General features: G+C 35.5%; 2 protein-coding genes across 16 annotated transcripts; both read left to right on the top strand.

The window, feature by feature from the left end:
- The first annotated feature begins 1,009 nt into the window (after positions 1 to 1,009).
- On the top strand, positions 1,010 to 11,358 carry LOC109505671 (uncharacterized). 7 transcript variants are annotated; one of them, XM_019849317.3, is made up of 10 exons: positions 1,010 to 1,142; positions 4,495 to 4,767; positions 4,857 to 5,061; positions 7,798 to 7,888; positions 8,025 to 8,170; positions 9,176 to 9,419; positions 9,561 to 9,665; positions 10,045 to 10,227; positions 10,467 to 10,671; positions 10,741 to 11,358. In XM_019849317.3, the coding sequence occupies exons 2-10, from the start codon at positions 4,545 to 4,547 to the stop codon at positions 11,226 to 11,228; spliced, it is 1,890 nt and encodes a 629-aa protein (XP_019704876.1). In that variant the 5' UTR covers positions 1,010 to 1,142; positions 4,495 to 4,544; the 3' UTR covers positions 11,229 to 11,358. The 7 variants fall into 7 exon arrangements, with proteins under 7 accessions (XP_019704876.1, XP_073109641.1, XP_073109640.1 ...); XM_073253540.1 differs by having other exon boundaries at positions 1,056 to 1,142; positions 4,510 to 4,767; XM_073253539.1 differs by lacking the exon at positions 1,010 to 1,142 and adding an exon at positions 1,216 to 1,398.
- A 2,113-nt stretch (positions 11,359 to 13,471) lies between these two features.
- Positions 13,472 to 22,940, top strand: LOC105042425 (uncharacterized). Of its 9 annotated transcripts, XM_073253536.1 has the most exons (12): positions 13,483 to 13,611; positions 15,377 to 15,501; positions 15,895 to 15,940; positions 16,059 to 16,312; positions 16,392 to 16,596; positions 19,734 to 19,824; positions 19,961 to 20,106; positions 20,659 to 20,905; positions 21,062 to 21,166; positions 21,468 to 21,650; positions 21,881 to 22,085; positions 22,186 to 22,940. In XM_073253536.1, exons 4-12 carry the CDS (start codon positions 16,093 to 16,095, stop codon positions 22,671 to 22,673), a joined length of 1,890 nt encoding a protein of 629 aa, XP_073109637.1. In that variant the 5' UTR covers positions 13,483 to 13,611; positions 15,377 to 15,501; positions 15,895 to 15,940; positions 16,059 to 16,092; the 3' UTR covers positions 22,674 to 22,940. The 9 variants fall into 9 exon arrangements, with proteins under 9 accessions (XP_019704886.1, XP_019704887.1, XP_073109635.1 ...); XM_073253534.1 differs by lacking the exon at positions 15,895 to 15,940 and having other exon boundaries at positions 13,482 to 13,611; positions 16,044 to 16,312; XM_019849325.3 differs by lacking the exon at positions 15,895 to 15,940.
- The last annotated feature ends 751 nt before the right edge of the window (positions 22,941 to 23,691 follow it).

Genomic DNA, 23,691 nt, shown 5'->3' with positions numbered 1-23,691 from the left:
TATTTATTATATTTTAATATTATTTTAATATTTATATTGATATAATATTTTTAATAATAATAATATAGTATTTATATTAATATACTAATATTTATACTAACATATTATATTTATATCCATATCAATAAATTTATTATATTAAAATATTAATATAATATTAATATATATTAGTATTATATTAATATAATAAATTATTATGATCTAGTGTTATATTATATTAATATTATATTTATATCAATATAAATATAATAATATTATTTCTATAAAATTTAGGAGCAAAAAAATATAGTCTTATATCTATTAAGAATATCATAGATGTTCTATATAATTTTTTCAAAAAAATAGATACTTAACTAAATATAAATTATTTTTTTATGATAAAATAAATTTATCAAAATTTTATTCTCAAAAAATAACTATGTAGGAAGGAAAGTTACTCCAGCAAATCAAATAAGTTTTATATATCCTTATCTTTATCTCAATAGATTTTATTTTCTTCGAGTGAAAATAAAAAAATATTTTAATAGAGGTGTCTATTTATTCATAAAAAATTAAACACAGTATTTTTTTTCATTTCTATCTATAATTATTTTATTTTAATAAAATTTTGGTGACCAATGGCTTTCATTAGTCGCCATCTTCACTTTTTTTAAAAAAAAGTTAAATGCCGTACGTTAACCTTTTTTTTTTTTAAAAAAAAAAGGGAAAATGCCGTGCGTTACGTTAAATAAACTTCGTTTCGCTATCAAATATATAAAAATCGAAAACACGAAAAGCCCGGGCTCTTCTTTCCAATTTGGCTCATCCTAATTACACCCTAAATTAAAGCAGAATAATTTGATAGCGTCCCAATTGGGAGCACTAAATTTAGACTTGACGTCAAACTCGGAGATTACTTCCCGGCTATCCCACGTTTTTTTATTATTTGGTGATCCATACAAATCCAATTAGGTAGGATTTCCGTCACCAAGTGGCGCCGCTATCCGCTTTATACTTTCTCTGCATAAATCCATCTCTCCTTCCATCCTCTCTCTCTCTCTCTCTCTCTCTCTCTCTCTCTCTCTCTCTCCTTCTTCTTGGATGTCATTGGTGCTGTTCATACTCTTCTTCTACCGCTTTCATTGATCCTATATATCAGTAGAGTATGTTTTCTTTTCTTTCTTTTTTTTTTTTGGTACTGCTTTAGCTTGTCCATGTTTGTTAACAGAATTTGCATTAACTTATCTTTGTCGGTTTTGGCTTTACAATTTTTAGTCCGTTGGTATTTCTTTCGGTGCTCACATCTCCCTTTTTGTTGACCTGTGGTTGTTCGAATTCAAAAGCTTTAGGGATCGGTTTGGACCATATATCTTTGCTTTTCCTTTTTCTTTTTGCTGGGAAGAGAAAAAGTTTTTGATGGTAATGATGCCATTTTTGATTTATAGCACTTTTTCTGTTTTGCAACGGTAATCTTTTTAACAAATATTTTTTAATTGTAACTATCAAATCTTATCTATTTTGTCGTCCGCGTTATGAACTGTTGCATTTCATATAATTCGACAAGAACAGCTCTTCCTCCCTTTTTGTTTCACAGGATCACTGTAAGCGCAACACCTTCATAGTTTGTGGAATATCTAATCTTTAGAGTCCAGTAAAGTAGGTTTTTCTCTGTTTTTATGGTTTCCAGTGATGATGCTTTTATCTACATGCTTTTCTATACAATATCTTGGCAAGCTTGCAATTCTAATATTACAGATGGTTTTATTTTTTAGAGAAAGGTAGAGAGATCAACACCAAAAGAATTGTAAGGAGGGGTGTGAACACTGTGGAATTGCTTAGTTCACTAGGATTGACACTATTTTTTGGGAAAAATAGAGAAATTTGCAATAATTTTCTTCCTTTTCTTTTTCCTTTTTTATTCATACCGAGATGCAAATTATTTGTTTGTGAGAGAAAAAAAAATAAAAGATTCTAATTAGTGTTTGGTTATATGCATGCTTTTCTGATTAATATAGGGATAGGACATTCTCTAGATTATATTTTGGTTGTTGATGATGTGTATTGGAGTGAAATTATGTGCACGAATTACAACTCGAATGATCTATAACAAAATGCAGGACAGCATGTTTAATCCAGTGTTCATTTCCTTGTTTCCTACTAAAAACTCAATACACCATGCTCTTGCTAACACATAAATTATCAACTCATGACACCTATTATTTGGCACCTTATTGTCAACATATATTACATCTCCAAGGAATAGATGTTGGTTTAATTTTTTGCAAAATATTGGTGGCTCTGTTTTAACATTGCATTTTCTGTTACCTATGAGATTTTTTTTTTTATTTCTTAATTTTCTTTGAAATAATTGTTGGGCATCCACCTCATATTTCATAGGTCACAATTTGAGGAACAAGGTAGGGAAGGAGCCCCAGGGCAAACCAAAAAGTCCCACAAGAGACTCAATAAGAAGCCCCTTATCAGATCTACATGTGCTTATTCATTTTTAAGTTCATCTGAAATAACCAGTCTTCAGAGTTGAGGATTCTCATTTATTCACATCAAGGAAAAAGAGAGTTCTTATTTATATTTTTGAAAATGAATTCACTTTATTGTGTCTTTTCTTCTGCTCTTTAGCAATTTTTACATTTTTTTTTTCATACTTGTTTCGCATCCCTTCCTTTTATGTTGATATAATTTGACTTCAACCTTTGGAAGAGAGTCCCTTCAACTTGTGGATTCTATGAGGATTTGTATCACATCTCCTTATTAGTATCCTCTTGCTAGTGGTGTGCTTGTTGGATGGTGATCTTTTGCTTTCAACATGTTTGAACAATTACTTGTATCAGTAGTTTTGTAATCATTCAATTTGGACTTCCTCTTTTCAGTTGTGTGTAAGACTATCTCATCTCCCCTTTATCTCTTGCTGGGATTCCATCTTGATGGCCAAGAAAGCTTCTATTTCTCTTGTGTGGTGCCCACAGTTTAGTTGGAATGGGTCCACCAATGTTTGGATTGGAAAAGTCTGAGCATTGTGTTTATTTTTTTAATATCTTCTTCTAACATGTTTTGGTATTGGATATGTTCTTGTTGACCATTTGAGCATACATCTCAGAGGCCTCACAGCTTATATCTTCTGAGTAGAGACTGTGGGGGAAATAACACCATATGGGCGTCCCTTTTGACGCCATGTGCTCTGAGAAAACCTTTTCAGACTAATGCACCATGTCCATAACTCACAAACCTGTTCTATTTGTGGCGCACTTTATGAATCCTTACTTATTTATTGTCCCCATCAAGGGGTAAGTCCTCCTTTTCATGCTATTTTTTCCCTAATCCTCACACAAAAACCCAACCATCATTATGAATAGGGTGTCATATGAACTCTACTGCACTTGATGTGGAGGTGGTGTGGCCATGGGCATGGGTGTGGATGTGTCGTGTATCTGTGTCTGCATCCCTGCTGATGTTATTCATTTATATGTTGCTGCTATTAATTCTACAATCAATAGATATTTTGCTATTTTCATGATTTCGGGCACTTGTTCCATTGTTCATATGTTTTCAAACATAAATTATGGACTATAAAACTGGTTCTGGTGAAGTTACAAGAAACAGCGATGCTGTCATTTCTATTTTATAAAAAGCCTTCTTCTTTCCTTTTTTTTTTCCCTTTTTTGTTTGAGTAATATGGTGGTAAAGTATCATCTAAAAGTTAAGTCCCGGACCTCCCCGAAGGGCAGCCCTCTAGAAGAGGGATGCCAGCCAGCTGAGTAAACAGCTATGGGCTGCAAAAAAACCCTTCTAAACAACCTCTTTTGGAAGCAAACAAGATGGTTACATACACATAAGAGAGAAAGAGAGAGACAGAGGGAGAGAGAACAAAAGATGTTAATCTTTGTTGGGCTGTATGACTTTTGTAGAAATAAGGCACTTGTTATAGGTTATAGGTGACTAGCATATAGAAATATGCCAATGTTGTACGTCTGATATCAACTAGTGACCCTTACATGAATCCATAGGTATGTAAAGTTATCATTCAGATCTTTGACAAATTTGATTTTTACTGATGTTCTTTTTCCGATTTTTGTTGGTTTTTATATTCATTTTCACTTCATTTGTTTCCTAATATCTTAACTGCTTCTCACCCTTTTTCAAGGTTCTCCTCTTTAATTGGCAGATTCTACTTAGGCTATGCTTCATATCTTCTTCAATTCTTTTTTTTTTTTTTATTTCTTTGTGTTTGGGTTTTGGGAGGAGGGAGGGGCTTGTGGGGTTGTTACCTGATTCTAGATCCTCAGGATCAATGTTCTTTTCAATTCCTAGGAGGAAATAATCAAGTAGGTAGATATCATATTAACATGATGATGCTTCTTTGAAAAGTAGATGGTTGATGTATTACTTATGGTAAAATTGCTAGCTTCACATACTTTTTGTTATGCATAATTATTAAATCTTTGTTTAATATGGAGACTCCACTCATAAATTTGTTCTCTCCATTTGGCTTTCCTTAAGGATTCCTCCTTTCAGAACTGTAAAGAAATAGCTGAAGATTCCATTGTTGTATGATGGCGAGCTCCCGGTGTTCTCTATTCATTCTTCTATTCATATGTTGCTCGGTGTTAATGGAAGGATCAGATTATGCGAAGTATAAGGATCCTAAGCAACCACTGAATGTTCGTATCAATGATTTATTAAGCCGGATGACCCTTGCTGAGAAGATTGGACAAATGTCACAAATTGCAAGGGAAAATGCTACATATGATGTCATAAAGAATTATTTTATAGGTACATATTTTAGTGTCTCTATTAAATTCAGACTTGAGTAAAACATGGAAAGATATAGTTGTTGTTGTTGAGCTAAATATGTGTTGCAGGTAGTGTACTCAGTGGGGGAGGAAGTGTGCCTGCACCTAATGCTTCTGCTGAGACGTGGATGAATATGATAAATGATATGCAGAAGGCTGCTTTGTCGACACGTCTAGGAATTCCAATGATTTATGGCATTGATGCTGTTCATGGCCACAATAATGTCTACAATGCCACCATTTTCCCACACAATATTGGGCTTGGAGCTACAAGGTTAGTATATTGTAGTTTAGAGACCAAACATTTTGTTGTTATGGGAATCATTTTTTTGTCAAACTTAATGCTACCTGATGAATCTACTAATGTTTCTAGGAAATTGATATGTCATGTTGAACATAATAGTCTATTTTAACAGTGAGTATGTTTTTTTTTTAAAGAATAAATTAAATTAACAAACAAGTAAAAAGTAAACAATAAATGGAGAGAGAAATTTAGAAGCAGCCTGGTAGTGGAGACACACTTGCAACATTGTCCTTGTTGATAGAGAATGTTGGTGCAAAGGATTTACACCTCTTCTACTCCTCAAGCACAGCTTAATTTGCCATAGACCACCTTGCCTGCACAAGCAAAGGAAGTTGAAGGGTTTGAATTGGTAGCCTTTAGACACCAAGAACCCAGAACTGGCAAAATGTGAAAGCCAATGTCAAAAGCATTTTTCTTGATCATTATAATATCCAACAGACCTATGGTCCCCAGGTAAATGTTAGAAGCAATTAATCTAACATGGAAGTGCCCTCTCTTTATTCTGTCTTCACTAGCCCTTTATATGGTTTCCAACAGGTGGAGCAGACAGATGCAATTCTGAGGAAAACATCCATCAACAGACGAGCATTTCAAAACAAGTTTGCCGTTGACTTCAAAAGGTTAAAATCCAAAATAGATAGTTGTTAGTTTAAAGAGCAAATGGCTATTGGAAATCAGAGTTCAAGGCGAACTGCCAAGTTCAAGGCGTGCCGACCTATGCGGGCCTTCACCATCTCTCTCCCTCCCCCCCACTCCTCTTTTTTTCTCGCATGTTCTTCCACTCCCCCACCTTCTCTGGTATGTCAATTCAGGCTAGGCATAGAATGGCATAAGGATGTTCCGGGTCTCGATACCGGCACAGCACACCTTGCTAGAGAGGTTTTGAAAGGATACATCTATGGTTTAAAACTATTGTGAATAATGAAAGAAGTATCAACAATTTGTTTGTAAAGTTTAAACCAAATAAATATGATAAAACTCAATGCTTTGGAAACTTTATTTCACCTTTCAAGTCATAAAACTTTGTGTCGATTAAAAAGAATTCTAATGGTATTTAAGTTCTAACATTCAATGAATTTCTCAGGGGACTGATCTGTTGATGAAAGCACTTCTTCTGTATTGTAAATATTTTTGATATGAATTGATTAATGTCATTTTAGTATCATCTTGTAGTGTAACTCCAATTATTTGTTCTCCAGCATGTCTCTGAGTCACTGCTATTTTACTTTGGTTGTGAAAAGTTTGTGCTATTGTGGTTCTTGGTAGAAATGCTTCTGCTGGCACCATTCCTTCATCATATGAACAACTATTTCCTTTTGTATTGAGGATAACAAGAAATGTAATCTAACATCTCTTTTCTTTTTTAGAATCGTAAAGCATAAATTCGACTCTCTAACAACTATTTTTATACTTTACATAATCAAACAAATAGATCTCTTTTCTTTCCCCCTTTCCTTGGCAAAACACCAAAACTACTTTGTTCAACAGGAATGTCAAATATAGCTAATAATAGATATGATAGCACCATAAACTTTCCCTCAGAAAAAAGGGAAAGATACCACCATAAACTAGAAAGCATGCAAAAAATTAACCAGCAGTCACCTCAAATACTTACTAGAAGCCATAATTGTGAGAAAAACTTGAATATGAAGACCATGTTAAGACCTTTCAATCTAATTATTTCAACCCAAATTTTTTATCTTATTTTAGACTATAAAACAATTGCCCGCAGTGAGACAGGAATACTGCATGCAGCTAAGGGTTAAAATATATAAGACTGCCTGTTCCTTTGGCATTCAAATGAAACATAAAAATGTAAGCTCTCGCAGGCCTGAAAGATGTGAAGTTCAATAGGGTCTTCTCATGGGTTGCACAAAAAAAAGAAAAAAAAAAAGATGGCTTATAGGAGACTTGCAGGCTTACTTTCCTTGTCAATTGCCTAGTGAATTGTCATTTAACTGTAACTAGTCTATGCACAAGATTGACACAGAATGGCAATTCACTTATCATCCTGCATGGACACATATGGCAGTAGGTATTGGAAGGTATTCCAACAGACTGTAGGAGTAACATTTTTGTTGATTTTTGATTCGGTCAAAGATCGAAGAGTAAGCTATATCTTCTATGTGCTTCATGAGTGCCATTAGTTGTTGGGATACTCTTAAAAGTATTCACAAATCACAATCAGCATAACACTCTAGAATGGGAACAGCTCCTAAAAATGTCAGCTCAATGTGCTGTAGCTGGCCCTACTAGGTTGAAAAGTTTTTGTTCACATGAAACAAATGTCCTGGTAATATTCTAGCTTTCTCTAATTGTTCCATTACCATATCTAAATATTAAATATCATGATAGTGAAATTTCTTACTCTTTGAAGAATGTCTGGTTGTTGTACAGCCTCATCTTGCATATATTGGTAGAGACAACTTTGTCATTTTCTTTGTGATTCAATTTAAAAAGCCCTTCTTGGGTCCTAGATCTTAGATACAGAAACAGCTTGGTGGAAAACCAGTGTCATCTTAGCCTAAATTGCTTCTTATGGTTGCTATTTTTAACAAAAGTGTCAGAACACCATAAAAATGATGAATAAATTGAATATATTTTTATTATTGAAAAATAATTTCTTCTTATATCTATTTTTGTAAACAAAGATTCTTAGCATATATATAATCTTCAGTCTTAATTCTGATATAAAGTTCCTTTTAGGGATCCAGCACTTGTGAAGAAAATTGGTGCAGCAACTGCTCTTGAAGTTAGAGCAACAGGCATTCCTTATGTTTTTGCTCCATGTGTCGCGGTAAAGTTTGTAACAAAAGAAAATTCAGTTTCTGTGAATCTTAGGTTTTATGCAATGAATAAATTCTTTTAGAAATATCTCTTGCAACAAAATATTAGTAATGTTTATTTTTTATTCATTGCATGATCTTGTTTAGGTCTGTAGAGATCCGCGATGGGGTCGCTGTTATGAGAGCTACAGTGAAGATCCAAAGGTCGTTGAGGAAATGACAGAGATTATTCCTGGCTTACAAGGAGATATTCCAGCAGATTCTCGAAAAGGAGTTCCATTTGTAGCAGGAACGTAAGATATTTCCACCAATATCATCTTCAATCAAATTGCATTAATTTATAGAATTTTCTTTATTGCCATGCAATCTTTTAGGGTTATTTATTTTTGAATCATCGTTACAAGATTAAATGATGGTGGAGGTAGTTTAGTAGTCGCAGAACCAAACTAAACTGGGCGGTTTGGCCCATACTGAATTGAATAGATGTCGAATGGTTCAGTAGGTTGAGTCAGTTAGGTTATAAAACCCTCCACTCCTTCCCCACCTCTTCCCCTCCTCCATGGTTCGAGGGCTTTTATCGGCTCTCTTGCTTGCATCGCCATCGGACGCCGCTTGCTCCCCCTTTTGACGCCGGCCATCACCAAGAAGCCTTTCCCCCCTCTAATCTCAAAACCCTAAATCTTGAGACTTTTCTCATTGATCAAGCGCTTGTTTTTGCTTCAAAACCCATCCTTGCGGTCTTTGATTTGCTTGGATTTGGAGGTTTTCTCTGGATTGGGGGCCTAATCTGGGGCACGGTTTCTGTGATCTTTATGCTTGCCAATTGGATGCTATGTGGATGGTGATAGGGAAGATAGATCTGTTGGAGGATGCTTTGCTGCAATGCTTTGTTGATAAGGCCCTACGAGCCCCGATATCAGTTCAACAGACTTTGCCTCAGATCGAACTTTGAAGTTGTAGTGCTTGGTAGTGGGCTTAAAAAACCAGAATCGAACCAATGTCAGTCAACTAACTTGGTCTGAGTTTCTATCTCTTCCAGTACTAGAGGCTCACTTAAGCTCTCTCGCCTCTTTATCTCTGTCTCTATTTTCCCTCTAGGGAATAAAACCAAAGGGGAAAGAATACAATTTATGTGGAAAATCTTTATCTTTTTGTCCAAGATCTCTGGGTTTTTTTTTTAAAATGATAATTCTGGAATTTTGTAAAACAAGCAATGAAGTGTATCTTACACTAAAGCAGGTTATAGTTGTTCTATATGATGTATCTGATATAATCAATTCTGCTTGTGTCTTGCATAGGAGGAATGTTGCTGCATGTGCTAAACACTATGTTGGTGATGGAGGAACATATATGGGCATTAATGAGAACAACACCATCATTAGTCAACATGGGTTGCTTAGCATCCACATGCCTCCTTACTACCATGCTATCATCAAAGGTGTCTCTACTGTGATGGTTTCCTATTCAAGCTGGAACGGAGTGAAAATGCATGCTAACCATTACCTAGTGACTGATTTCCTCAAAGGCCTGCTGCATTTTAGAGTTAGTGGATCATCACACAAACCATATTCCCAGCAAATGAAGTTATCATTTCTTGGTTTTCTTGGTATGGATTGATATTTTATTCTCGATAATACACTAACTCTGATTTTTTTTCCTCTTTCCTTTGTGTTGGAATGATAGGGTTTCGTGATCTCTGATTGGGAGGGAATAGACAGGATCACCAGTCCTCCACATGCAAATTACTCCTATTCGATCCAGGCTGGAATTAGTGCAGGCATTGACATGGTCAATATCACTCTTTTAAATGACCTTTTTTGAGGGAAGAGCTCTTTAAAATGATCTTAAGATCACTGGGTGTTGCACTATTCATGAGTCTTGCTAGGACAGTAGAGCATATTGTATCTAGCAATCTATGCCTACATTTGAATGCTAAAAGACAGTTTGGAGATTAAACTCAAGACAAGAAAATCATAAGTATAACCTACAGGTAGTTTCTACTAAGTGATCTAGTCAGAACCTGGTCAAGTGCTTTTAAGGAATGCAACTAAACTAGTTCTATTTTGGAGCAAAAGAGAACTTAATCAGACTGACTGTTTAGCATAAATTCTTCACAAACCTCCGATAATTCTTACCTATTTGTGTTTTCTTTTGTCATCTATTACAGGTAATGATTCCTTATGCCTTCAAAGAGTTCAAGGATGACCTGACCTACCAAGTTCAAAACAACATCATCCCAATGAGTCGAATTGATGATGCTGTGAGAAGGATCCTTCGGGTCAAGTTCACAATGGGTTTGTTTGAGCACCCCTTTGCTGATCCTAGCTTAGTTGATCAGCTTGGGAAGAAGGTTAATCACAATCTCCTCCTGCCTACTCACACTTTCTCTTTCAACAAAATTTAGCAGGAATGTCAGCATTGCAGATGTCTGGGATGCTAATTAGCAAACCAGCCCAACTACGCATACCGCACTTGAAAACTGTCAAGCGTGTATATATTGAATACTGTATAAATTGATGTAGCTAATTTATTCCACATAACTCCCAAACTAATGTTGTTTGGCAACTAAAACTACTGATTTTTCGATAGGAGCATCGCGAGCTTGCAAGGACAGCCGTGAGGAAATCACTTGTGCTGTTGAAAAATGGAAAGACCGCTGACAATTCGATTCTGCCACTTCCTAAGAAGCCAGTAAAAATCTTGATTGCTGGAAGCCATGCTGACAACCTAGGCTATCAATGTGGAGGGTGGACAATCAGTTGGCAGGGACTCAGTGGAAACAATCTCACGACTGGTAAAGCTTACTAAACATTTGAAGCTCACTTCCTCTCCAGAAAATTCTGAATGCAGTGCATTTTGTCAGGAACCACTATTCTCAATGCAATTCAGTCCACTGTTGATGCAAAAACTGAGGTCATCTACTCCAAGAACCCTGACAGTGGGTTTATCTCATGTAACAATTTCTCATATGCTATAGTTGTGGTTGGAGAACATCCATACGCTGAAACTGATGGTGATAATTTAAACCTCACAATACCTGACCCTGGCCCAGAAGTGATCCAAAATGTTTGCAGCAGCATGAAATGTGTTGTCATACTAATCTCTGGGCGACCGCTCGTCATCGAGCCATATATCAACAAAATTGATGCATTGGTGGCTGCATGGCTCCCTGGAACTGAAGGCCAGGGTGTGGCTGATGTTCTCTTTGGCGACTATGGGTTCTCTGGTAAGCTCCCTCGGACATGGTTCAAGTCTGTGGATCAGCTCCCCATGAACGTGGGCGACCCACATTATGACCCGCTCTTCCCATTTGGATTTGGTCTTACAACAGAGCCAGCAAATGCAAACTAGAAATCTCTTTTGCCATGGAGCAGGAAATGTTGAAGATCAGTTAATTGTTAGTCTTGAGACTGTCGCAGAATTCTGTTGAATTTAGGACTCTCATTAAAAAAAAAGAATAAAGGACTTACACTATTGCTCATCTTTAATTCTTGAGAATGAATAAGACCACAATTTTTATGTTTTGGCCCAAGAATGTAGAAGGGTATGATGCAAAGATGGTTTGTGAATAGTTAAGATTCTGAATAGGGGTGGAAATTTATGATCTCATCAACCCAACCTGCAACCAACCTACTTTAAACAGGTTTGGTATAAATATGTTTTCAAGTCATAAATAAGTCAACCTACTAAAACCAATTTATTAAATGGATCAGGTTTAGATTTCGAATTTTGATCATTTTAAACTGTTTGGACTTGTTTAATAGTTAGTCTAGATTATTATCCGACTCATTAGACTCATTTAAGTTATACCATTAAAACATATTTAACCCATTTGTTTCCCGTGATCGGTTAATACATTTAAATCTATGTAATCTATTTAATCCATAGATTGGGCGGGGTTACCTGTTTATAAACAGGTCAAGTTCCAATCTAGATTCTTGATCTGGTTAATGAATACATATATGACCGAACGGCATCCAATTTAACCCATATCCAGCCCAATCTGATCCATTTGCCACCCCTACCTCTGAGGTTGTGCCCTTTGTTATTTCATATAATCCAATAATTTAGTTAAGAATTTATTGTGATGTTCTTTAATCCAATCTGCACTCTCATTGGTCTTGGATTTTACTCAAAAGGAGAAACAGACGCAAGACACGATAGAACCTAAGACGGTGGATGTTAAATACAAACAGCTTGACTCCCTCATTAGTAGAATAGCGGCATTCTGTGGCTCTGAAATTATTTCACTTAATCCAATAATTTTACTTTTTTTTTTTTTTTGAAAAAACTTCCACAAGGTTTCATCCTAACAAAAGACGAAAGAGGTTTGGATCCCAAAAATAATTACCATAAGGACTCTCAATCTGCTGGGGGAATATCCGATGCAGGAGGACAACAAAGATAACTTAACCCCTCCTCATCATCTTCAATATTATTCAAACAACAGAGGAACCAGATATCATTCCACGGATCCACATCCCGGCATCGAATTTTAACCCTCATTTAATCTAAGTAAATAAATTTTTTATCACCCAGTTCCGTGAAGTCTTGTCAGACATTGGTTGGACTTTGGTGCTGTGCGCCGGCGGAAGAGCTGGATCTCGTAACATGTGCATGTCTACCTTGCCCGATCTATCTTTTTGGCTTGTCGGCGTGCTTCCCATGGTCAATAAAAAAGAACTCCCGGGGACCACCCCAGCAGGAGAGTCCAGACAAATTCTCTCACGGCCGAGGGAAGCAATCCATCTCATCATAATGGGAGTAGGGACTTCCGTTCCGATCTCGTTTTCGAACGCGAGCCAAACACATTCTACGTAACCACATGGTTTTATCTCCAAGGACCATACAAATAGGTGGATATGTGTAATATAATAGAGGTCTCCTTTTGGATTTTTTTTTTTAATCTGTTAATTTATAGTTAGAACTTTTAAATTTATATATATTTCACTTTCAAATGTTTTCACTCTAAAATATGATAATACGTTCTCATTTCTTACGAGTATAATTGTTGCCGTTGGGAACATGTTGGATCCGGGCGCCCGAGCTGATAGGATCATCATCCAGATCAGAAAAATCGGTTGAGAATTGCAGTGCACCTCCACCTCCACAATGATATTCCGATGGCCGTCGTGCTCAGATGGTGATGGTTTTGATGTTATGTGTCACCGAGTTGGCATTGGATGATGGATTTCGGTCTTAAATAATAAAGAAAAAAAAAAAAAAAAAAAAAAAAAAAGACGGGATCCTTCAATCACCAAGTCAAACATGACTGGAGAAAGACAACGTAAGTGATCTAAGAGTGACAGAGAGGTGGCAAAAAAGTCCAGAGAGATGGCCCGCATATTTAGTCTATCAATCGTACCCGCGCTTCCCGTTGCCTGGATTGCTTGTTTTGAAATAATTCGCAATCACATAGCTCTTATAGGAGAAGTTAAGGTGTGAAGGACTCTCGTCCAGATCGGCGATTCAGCTAGCAGATACGTGGCGTGCTCTTATTTGTTGGCTCGACGTATCGGCTAACGTGGGTTCGGAGGCGTATCAAAGTTTGGAGTGAAGGTAACCCCAAGCTTTTATTTCTGGCCATTTTTTTGTCCGTCTGTCAGTACTTGCAGCAAGTGGGAGTGCTCCCACTTCTCCCATATTCCAAACTTAAGCCCATACCTCCTCTTCCTCCCAAAATCTAGACTCTCTCATTCTCTTCTCGATCCATTTGGGCTCTCATTGATGATTGGTATGCTCTCTCCTATTTCTCGCTGCTGTTTTTGCTGTTTCTTCTCTTGCCATTCTCTGTGTTTTTATTCGTAGGAGTGTTAGATTCTCTTTTGCTTTGGTTTGTGGCTTTGAATCTCAACATTTTTTCGGTTTTAGATTCTATCTCAACATTCTTTTTTGAATCTCAACGTTTTGTTATTTGTGGTTGCTATGAGGACCCATGCGATCATTCAATGCGCGCATCCTCTTCTAAATTATTCCTCTAAAAAGGAAGAAATCCTTCTCTCCTGTAAAGTAAGAATGAAATGTCCTTTCCTTTTTGTTCGTTCACTGAAAGGAAGAAAAACAAAAAAGAAATTCTCTTCTTTTTTGTCTACAAAACTATGATTGGAACTCTGCTCCTGCTTTGTAATGATGAAATTGGATCGCACTTCAGTGGATTAGATCACTGATCTTTGGGTTGGAAACTATTGGTTTTGTTTGGGCTCATTTTTCTTTTCCTTTTTTCACTTTGGCTTGAAATGCGTTCTAGCTCATATGCTAAAGATTCCAAATGTCCCTATCAAACATATGAGGTCAAGGTCCAAGAAACCTATCTTGTAGCTTATTGCTTTGTAATATAATAACATTGATGGAAATGACACCATGAATGGCATAGTTTTAGAATTTCAGAGATGCTGTGATTAGGGATGGCAATGAGTCGGGTATGGGTTGGGTCAGCCAATATCCATTTCCACCTCACAATTTAAAACCCCATTTACCCATTCTTGCCCTGTACCCACCTTAGGTCAGGTTAGGTCGGGTCAAGTAGAGGTGCGGGTCGGATCGGGTCGGGTAGATAAGAGGTGTCGGGTCGGATCAGGTGGGCTAAATAAGAGGGGTTAGTTATATTAAAAGAATTGTAATTTTGAAAGAGGGATTTAGATTAAAGTTATATCGGGTCAGATTCGGGGTAGAGTATATCATTATCAATACTTGATCCGAACCAGCTTCTAATATTTTTTCTAGAACCCATATCCGCCTCGATTTTAATCGGGTCTGGTAAAATCCAGCCCATTCAGGTTGGGTTGGATACACAATGGGTCGGCTAAATTTGCCATTCCTAGGTGTGATGTAATTGGTAATGGTATTTATACTTTTATTCCAGAACCATTCGTGATGTCAATCCATGACCATTTCCAGCAAGTCTTATCTTTCTTGGTCCCCATTAAGTGCCCATTCCAGAACCATTCATGATGTCAATCCATGACCATTTCCAGCAAGTCTTATCTTTCTGTTGGTCCCCATTAAGTGCGCCCCCCACAACAACAACCAAAAAAAAATCCAGGTAGCCACTTTTAAGCATTTCATTCTTTATGCTTTCTAGGTTGATGATGGTAATGTTTGCATAGTGCCAGGCGAATATTTTTGCTTCACCTCATTTTTGCCTCGATGAAATTGTGTTATTGAATGTATGCTAGTGGATTTCTAGTATTCATATTGGTATTGGTTATGTCTATATTTTAGGAAAGCCCACGCCAATTAGTATACCACTAGAAGTGAAGAATGACGCAAATTATCTCTGACTGAATGCTTTATTGCTTGTTGCTATAGAAGAAATCAGAGTGCTTTATTGCTTCTTGATAAAGAAGCAATCAGACATTTTCTAGATAGCCATATGTTGGTTGATGATGTCTGTAAAAATGGTTTCTTATTGGAACTGTATGCTACTGAAATGTACAAAATCAAAGTAATCCTGTACTCATTCCTTGGTGCCAGCACGAAGTAATACCTTGCTTTTACAGTAGACATTCATTCCATGTCAACTCCTGAGATCAATTGTTTGGACTTCTACGCAGTCGTGGTATTCCAACATCATTAGTGCAGCAGCGTTCTTTTATCTAGGAGTGCTTAGATATGCTATGACCAGGTATAGGTTTTTATTTTCTGTTGAGTATCAGATATCTCTGTGCACATTTTCCAGTCCAAATTTATCCAATGCTATTATAGTTTAATGTTTTCGATTCAGATTAGATTTTCTTTTCTTTTTTATTTATCCATCTACTCTGCAACTGTTGCATATTTTTATTACTTCTGCATCCCCTTCACATGCTAATTTCTCTGGGCATTATTTGTTTGGAAGATGTTTCTTGTTAGTTCACTTCAACTCTAGTTAGAATTTTGTTGACCAACATTTGGTGGACAAGGATTGATCTTGGAGATGATTCTGTACCTCTAATTTGATAATTATTTCAAATCATTAAAAAAAAGAAAGTATTTAAAATTTTAAATATAATAGCAATATCTTTTCTTGTACCTGCAGAACATAAACTGTCGAGATAATTATAATTGCAGAAATGCTCGTCTCAGTATGTTTACAATTTTACTTATGGTTTTATTCCTTTCAATATTAATGCATTTTATTACTAATTCTATTTTTCATAAGCTTTCCTCACTTGTATCTTATTTTAGCTCATCTTCTGTCAGGATTGGAAACAAGTGGCTACAGTGTACTGTAAAGATGGAGCAGTCCCTAAGGCTCATATTTATTCCTGTATTCTTATGCTCCTGGATGGCAATGGGAGGAGCAGAGTATTTGAAGTATAAGGACCCCAAGCAACCACTGAATGTTCGAATAAATGACCTACTAAGCCGGATGACTCTGGCTGAGAAGGTTGGTCAGATGTCACAAATTGCAAGGGAAAATGCAACATCTGAAGTTATTAATAAATATTTCATAGGTACGGCCTCCTGATTTAATTCACAAAACACATAGATCAAAAGATGATTTGTCCTTTCTAAACTGAATATATGATGTAGGTAGTGTATTGAGTGGGGGAGGTAGCGTGCCTGCTCCTAAAGCTTCTGCGGAAACTTGGGTGAATATGGTAAATGAGATGCAGAAGGCTGCTCTTTCTACCCGTCTGGGAATTCCCATGATCTATGGCATTGATGCTGTTCATGGTCACAATAATGTCTATAAAGCTACGGTTTTCCCACATAATATTGGTCTGGGAGCAACCAGGCAAGTATTTTTCAATTGATACTAGGATATTAATCTGGTGGTTATATTTTTATTTCTTTTTCTACTTTGTGATTCATTGCTTAATGCTGCTTGGTGAATTTACAAATATTTGGCTGTTCAAGAAACTAATAAATGACGCAATTTTTCAAACTTGATTTGTTAATGACATTCTCTCTTACATATAATAATGGTGTTGGAGATGAGTTGCTTGATATAATTACAGCTCCTTTTTTCCTGGTGCTACAGCTTGACTGTTTCATTTCCAGGATTCTCCATATATATATGCTTGGTTTTTCCTTTTGGGCACAAATGCTTCTCAACTTTTAAGGCTTTTAGTTTTGCTCAGCAACAAAATATTTAGGCTTTTGGCTTTATAAACTTTTAAAATCCATATATACAAGTTTACCTGTCTTCTTAGAATGCTTTCAATTGAGTTTGATGGTATATGGTGACAAACATTTCTATTTTTTATTGTATTACAAGATTTACTTTGGGGTGAAAAGATTGGCTTAAAAAATAAAGAGGCAGACTAATATAGAGTGGAAAACTAATGACGAGGAGATGAGAGAAGCAATTAATTGTCTTGTTTTAGGCAAGAAATTAATGGGCTTGTTTAAAGTGAAAAGAAATATGAAAGAAGTTACCAAAAAAGAGGAATTAAAAGAGAGAATGGATAATAGAGTTAGTACAGTGAGCACATCTCTTTTTTCCTAAAGTCAAAAATAAGTATGAAATATTCACGGGAAGATAAAGGGGAGATGCACATCAGAGGATAAAACTGAACTGGGACTAATTATTGATCAAATATCAGAGAATAGCATTGATAGAGCAGATTGTTAAAATTGGAAGAATGAATGATTGAGGCGATAGTAGATTCTTATAAAGAGACATGTTTCAGCTTCCATGGAACATTTAGTTTGCTATATGAATGGCTAAGGTCAAGGTTTCAAGTACAGTGTCATTCCATTCTAAGAGACCATCTAAGGGACTGTTATTCTGTTATAATGGCTACAGTGGCTATTGTTTGCCCCATCCTATGCGATTTGTGGTTGTTGAATATTAAAATAATGACTTTCATAATAGTGTTATAAAGGACAATAACGGATAAAAACAGAAAAATAACAGCATTATTGTCCAGTTCACTGTTTTGTTATAAAAGACAATGGTCAGGGAGACTTATCCTTTTGGTGAATGGTCAAGAAGCATGAGCTTGTGTGTCTTAAAGAGAGGATATCATTCTTGGAATATTACCTTATGAAGAAAATGATAAGGCTCTTTATCATCCTCCTCTGTATAAGACAACATAAAAATGTTTTAAACAAGACAAATGGCCAGATTAGATTTATGCAACCTGTTTGATAACGGAGTCGATTATAAAATAGAATAATTAACTTATTTAAATATTAAAAGTTGAGCATTGTAAATAAAAAAATTTAGTAATGAGACAATATAAAACTTTATACGAAATATTATCATTGTTAAAAATCAAATTCAGTTCATAACAAGACGAATGGCCAAAGTAGATTTATGCAACTTGTTTGAGAACAAATTCCATTACAAAATAGAATAATTAGCTTTCTTAAATATTAAAAATTGAGCATTGTAAAGAAAAAATGAATAATGAGACAATATAAAATTTTATACAAAATATTATCATTGTTAAAAATCAAATTCAGTTCGTAACAAGACGAATGGCCAAAGTAGATTTATGCAACTTGTTTAATAACAGATTTGATTATAAAATAGAATACTTAACTTATTTAAATATTAAAAATTGAGCATTGTAAGAAAATATTGAGTAATGAGACAATATAAAATTTTATATGAAATATTATCATTGTAAAAATCAAATTCAGTTAGTAACAAAAAATAAGGTTAGATATTACTGATGAAACTAATTCATCCCAAAAAAACCCATGAGTAATTAGTAAACAGAACTATAAGAAAAAATGATTTCGCAAAACAGTCTATATTTTGTAACAACACTTTTTATATCTCTAACAAATAAATTCTTAGCCACAAAATATTATCATTACTAAAAATCCAGACCAGTTTACGACAAAACTAATTTGTCAGAAAAGTAAATCATAAATAATTAGCAATGAGAACTATTTCATTGTAAAAGTCTATACAATAACCCTGATCATCATCAAACAGTGAGTATTCTATGACAAAACTCTGTATGTTGACGATAAAGGTATATTTATCCATGAAATATTGTTATCACTAAAAATCTAGATAATTAGCAATGAAAACTATTTCAATGCAAATTTACACAACGAATAATGTGTCATGAAACCTTGTTCATCACTAAATAGTCTACATTTTGTGACAAAACTATAAAATTATGTAGCAATGAAATAGTATCCTCACCAAAAAATCAAAATCCATTTGCAATAAATTATTTTGTCGCCATATATAAAAAAACATTAGTGATGAAACTAATTTGTCACCAAAAAACTGTATATATATTTTTTAAAAAATTTACATCCACAGATAAACATTTGGGAACAATTCATTTGCTTTGCAAGTCTTGTAGCCAGGCACCATATTTTAGGAATTGTCAAAGTAATGGGTCAAAATGTACTATATATATATATATATATATATATAGATGCACCTTTTTTCCCCTCACAACCAGCTCAATGTGTTGCTAGTGGCCCTGCAGGACTTCAGAAGAAGGAATTATGTGCACCAGCAGTGGTGCCATATATCTGCAAACAAACTGAAGTTCTTCCAAGTACCTTTGTTTAGGAAAAAATATTTTAATATTATTTTAGTCATTTTGAAAAGGCAATTCCTGCATCACAGCTTGCTATCATCAAAGAGTGTCAAAGTTTCTCACAGTTCCAAGGCCATATCCAGCATATGTATTGGAAGAACTGAACTTATGGTTGCTACTTGTTCACACTTTAGGTGAAATGTCTTGAAAAAATTGATGCATTGTTGCCAGTTCAGCATTCTGGCAGCTTAAGTGGTTCCAGATATCTGCTTTTCTAAAGTACAGCTTAATTTAGTAGTCAGAGAAGTTATAAATGATAATCAAATTCGGCAAATTTGCTTTTATTCCATAGTGTTTTCTTTGTATGTTCATAATATTTGTGTTCTTGTTTAACATGTTTATTTTTCCCTATTAGAGAGCCAGCACTTGTGAAGAGAATTGGTGCTGCTACTGCTCTTGAAGTGAGAGCAACAGGCATTCCTTATATTTTTGCTCCATGTGTTGCGGTAACAATGACATAAAACCATCCTGTTTCTGTGAATTTTGGTTCTTGCAGAAAAGATAAATAAGCTAAACATATATTTCAAAGAACATCCAGGACCATTGTGTTTGAGTCTTCTTCTTCTCCTTGAGCTTGTGCAGGTTTGTAGAGATCCAAGATGGGGTCGCTGCTATGAAAGCTACAGTGAAGATCCAAAAATTGTCCAGGAAATGACAGAAATCATCCCTGGCCTGCAAGGAGAAATTCCAGCAAATTCTCGCAAAGGAGTTCCCTTTGTTGCTGGACTGTAAGATATTTCTGCCAATAGCATCTTCAATTAAGTTAGTTTCATCCATTAATTTTCCTCCATATAAAGCCAACATCTTTTAGTTTCAATTTTTGGCTCCCAATCCACCAACTTGATGCAAGCTTATTTAGACCTATAAGTAAATGGAGAAAAATTTGCAAACTCAACTGTTGAAAGGTAGGGCCTATGACTGTGGTCATTAATGCAATAATCCCCTGAAGTCATTCTTCTGGAAGGCTCCTTTTTTAAAGAAAATTGTTTAATAAAGGAAGTTTGAAATCACATTTTTGTGTTTATAGGTCTGCTGGTAGTTATTACTCTTGATTTGGTTTGAGGCTTTGAGCTTTTTGAACCTATAAAGGTTAATTTATTTTATTATTGTTATTATATATTTGCTTCATTGCCATCAAAACTGTTAGATCCTTTCATCAAAGTAATGGGATCCTGTGAAAGATTCTTTCATCAATGGAATGAGATCCCATGACAAAGTATAACCGAATTAAATAATTCTACAGTTGTGTTGAGTGATTATAATTCTGCTTTTACATCCAGCAAGAGAAATGTTGCTGCATGTGCTAAGCACTATGTTGGCGATGGCGGAACATACAAAGGCATCAATGAGAACAACACCATCATTGGTCTACATGGGCTGCTCAGCATTCATATGCCTCCTTACTATGATGCTATCATTAAAGGTGTCTCAACTGTGATGATCTCCTATTCAAGTTGGAATGGAGTGAAAATGCATGCTAACCATTACCTAGTGACGGACTTTCTCAAAAACAAGCTCCATTTCAGGGTTCGTGGATAGTGCTTACATCTATATTCCAATGGATAGCAACTCATCATTTATTGGTCTCCATCATGTGTTGATTCCTAAAATATCAATTTCTATATATTTTAAGGCTGAAATACCTCTTCTTCTTTTTTTTTTTTTTTTTTTTTAAATCAATAGGGATTTGTAATATCAGATTGGCAAGGTATTGACAGGATTACTAGTCCTCCACATGCTAATTACTCATATTCAATACAAGTGGGAATTCATGCTGGTATTGACATGGTTAGTATCCCAGAGTCACCTTATGGCATCATGTGCTTCATTAGTTACAAGCTGTGTTATAGATTACCTTCATCAGTAATTCAGCCGACTTTTTTGATCCCTCCATGAAGCATGAGGATATTAGACGACAAAGTTATAGAGGAACAAAACAACACCTTGTTTGTTTTGATTTAAACCTAATCTTGCTTCACTCCTATTTTTCTGCAATATATGACTTTTTATTTGTTCTCTCTCTCTGCACCTCCACCAGACCAAGTTCCTAGCTGGGAGCTATTATCTTCTCAATTTACATGTTTTGCAGGTAATGATTCCCTATGACTACCCAGAGTTCATCGATGATCTCACATACCAAGTCAAAAACAACATCATCCCCATGAGCCGAATCGATGATGCGGTAAGAAGGATCCTTAGGGTCAAGTTCACCATGGGTCTCTTTGAAAAGCCTTATGCTGATCTTAGCTTAGCTGGTGAACTCGGGAAGAAGGTTAGTCACTTTCTTATACTGCCTTGCCAACTCATGAGCTACATTCAGCAGTTAAAATAGGATGAACCACAGAACAGTAAAAGAAATGATAAACCAAGAAATCTATTGTTCGGTCCAATATTTGTCTGAATTTTTTTCTTGCAGACAAGCTACTACTAGATTTATCAAAACTTATTCAGTTGCTCTCATAATAATGTTGTTCAATCACTGAAAACTATTATTTCTAATAGGAGCATAGGGAGCTGGCCAGGGAAGCTGTGAGGAAATCACTTGTGCTGCTAAAAAATGGAAAGTCTACCAACGATCCACTGTTGCCTCTTCCTAAGAAGGCAAAGAAGATTCTTGTTGCCGGGAGCCATGCCGACAACTTGGGCTGTCAGTGTGGAGGATGGACAATCACTTGGCAAGGACTCAGTGGGAACAATCTAACTACTGGTAAAAATTCAAAACACCTGAGATTCACTTTGCTTGTCATTTCTTTCAAACATAGTAGGGCATGTTAATGTTTTAAACTCTGATTGATCCTCTTCAACAGGAACCACAATCCTTGATGCCGTGAAGAACACTGTAGAACCCACCACCGAGGTTGTCTACTCTGAGAACCCTGCTTCCGACTTTGTCAATCATGGTCAATTCTCTTATGCAATTGTAGCAGTTGGAGAGCAGCCATATGCAGAGACATTTGGAGACAACTTAGAACTTACAATTCCTGACCCTGGCCCAAGTGTGATCCAGAATGTCTGTAAAAGCATAAGATGTGTTGTTATCATAATCTCTGGGCGGCCCCTTGTGATTGAGCCATATGTGCACATGATCGATGCTCTTGTGGCTGCATGGCTCCCTGGAACTGAAGGCCAGGGTGTAGCAGATGTGCTCTTCGGTGACTATGCATTCTCTGGCAAGCTCTCACGGACATGGTTCAAGTCCGTGGATCAGCTCCCAATGAATGTAGGCGATCCACATTATGATCCTATCTTCCCCTTTGGTTTTGGTCTTACTACAAAGCCAGCAATAGCAAACTAGTAGTTTCTTTTGGGATGGATTTAGAGAACATTGATGGCTTACTAGCTTACAAGAAAGTTGCAATCAGCTCAGGCTTAATAAGGGTGTAAACTATTGTTTTTTACTTTGAAGAAAAGGCGCCATTTTTATGTTTTTTTTCATGAAGGGTTCAAATGAAAAACTTGTTCTTCCAATATCTATATCAGTTTTACATTTGAGATATGAAAGTAGTTAACATTCATTTGGGACCATGAAAAGGGATGCTTTTAATCAGATATTTTGTTTCCTGACTCAAAGTTTGAGCGATCCTTTCTATCTTCATTTTTTGGTCCAATTGGAATTCAAATTGTATCTATGCTAGTTGTCAGTGTAGAAAGTATCGGGTTCACAAGTCCAATATTACTCAAATATGCATATTCATGTTTACAAGTCCAAGTTAAAAAATTGTTATCTTCAACTCAAGTCCAAATTATTCAAGGTTTATAATATTGCACATAACCCCTACAAACCCCATAATGCTACATTTAATCCAATTATAGTAAGTTCATATTATCACACTTAATTCTTGTATAGTAGGTCCATAATATTGTAATTAACCCTTACAGAGTAAGTCCGTAAGTCCATAATAATCAAGTCATGAAATAATTGAAGTGATAGAGTTGGTTCCCATTATTGAGGTCCTACATCTGATTCATATTGAAGCTCTCTTTTTACAAAACAACATAAATCATATTTTAATCAAAATATGCAGATTTCATAAAATATAGATAAACAACATGCATAATATCACATAATTAAAGCATTACCTCCAAATTATTTTCTACTTTTAATTTTACTTTTTTGTTCAAAACATAGGCCCAATAAATTCATAAATAGCATATATTGACTTAAAATTTTATGCAATATCAAAGAATTATATTAATCCACTAAAAAAATCTAGAAAAGATAGATCATTAGTCATCTTGTGAATATATAGACAAATTCAAATAAATTCTGAAATTTTTTTCTCAAAAATTTGGATTTAAGAACTATCATTGCA

This window comes from Elaeis guineensis, chromosome 3, assembly GCF_000442705.2.
Source record: "Elaeis guineensis isolate ETL-2024a chromosome 3, EG11, whole genome shotgun sequence".
NCBI classification, from domain to species: Eukaryota; Viridiplantae; Streptophyta; class Magnoliopsida; order Arecales; family Arecaceae; genus Elaeis; species Elaeis guineensis.
Note: the sequence above shows the minus strand (reverse complement) of the source record. Positions and strands in the feature narration are given on the sequence as shown.

Coding starts and splice junctions, on each gene's coding strand:
- LOC105042425 (XM_073253533.1), top strand. CDS start 14,825: ATGATGTCAATCCATGACCATTTCCAGCAAGTCTTATCTTTCTGTTGG. Junction 14,920..16,043: donor ACAACCAAAAAAAAATCCAG/GTAGCCACTTTT, acceptor ATCTTATTTTAG/CTCATCTTCTGTCAGGATTG. Junction 22,086..22,185: donor TGGGAACAATCTAACTACTG/GTAAAAATTCAA, acceptor CCTCTTCAACAG/GAACCACAATCCTTGATGCC.
- LOC109505671 (XM_019849317.3), top strand. CDS start 4,545: ATGATGGCGAGCTCCCGGTGTTCTCTATTCATTCTTCTATTCATATGT. Junction 7,889..8,024: donor TTTTTGCTCCATGTGTCGCG/GTAAAGTTTGTA, acceptor GATCTTGTTTAG/GTCTGTAGAGATCCGCGATG. Junction 9,666..10,044: donor TTAGTGCAGGCATTGACATG/GTCAATATCACT, acceptor CATCTATTACAG/GTAATGATTCCTTATGCCTT.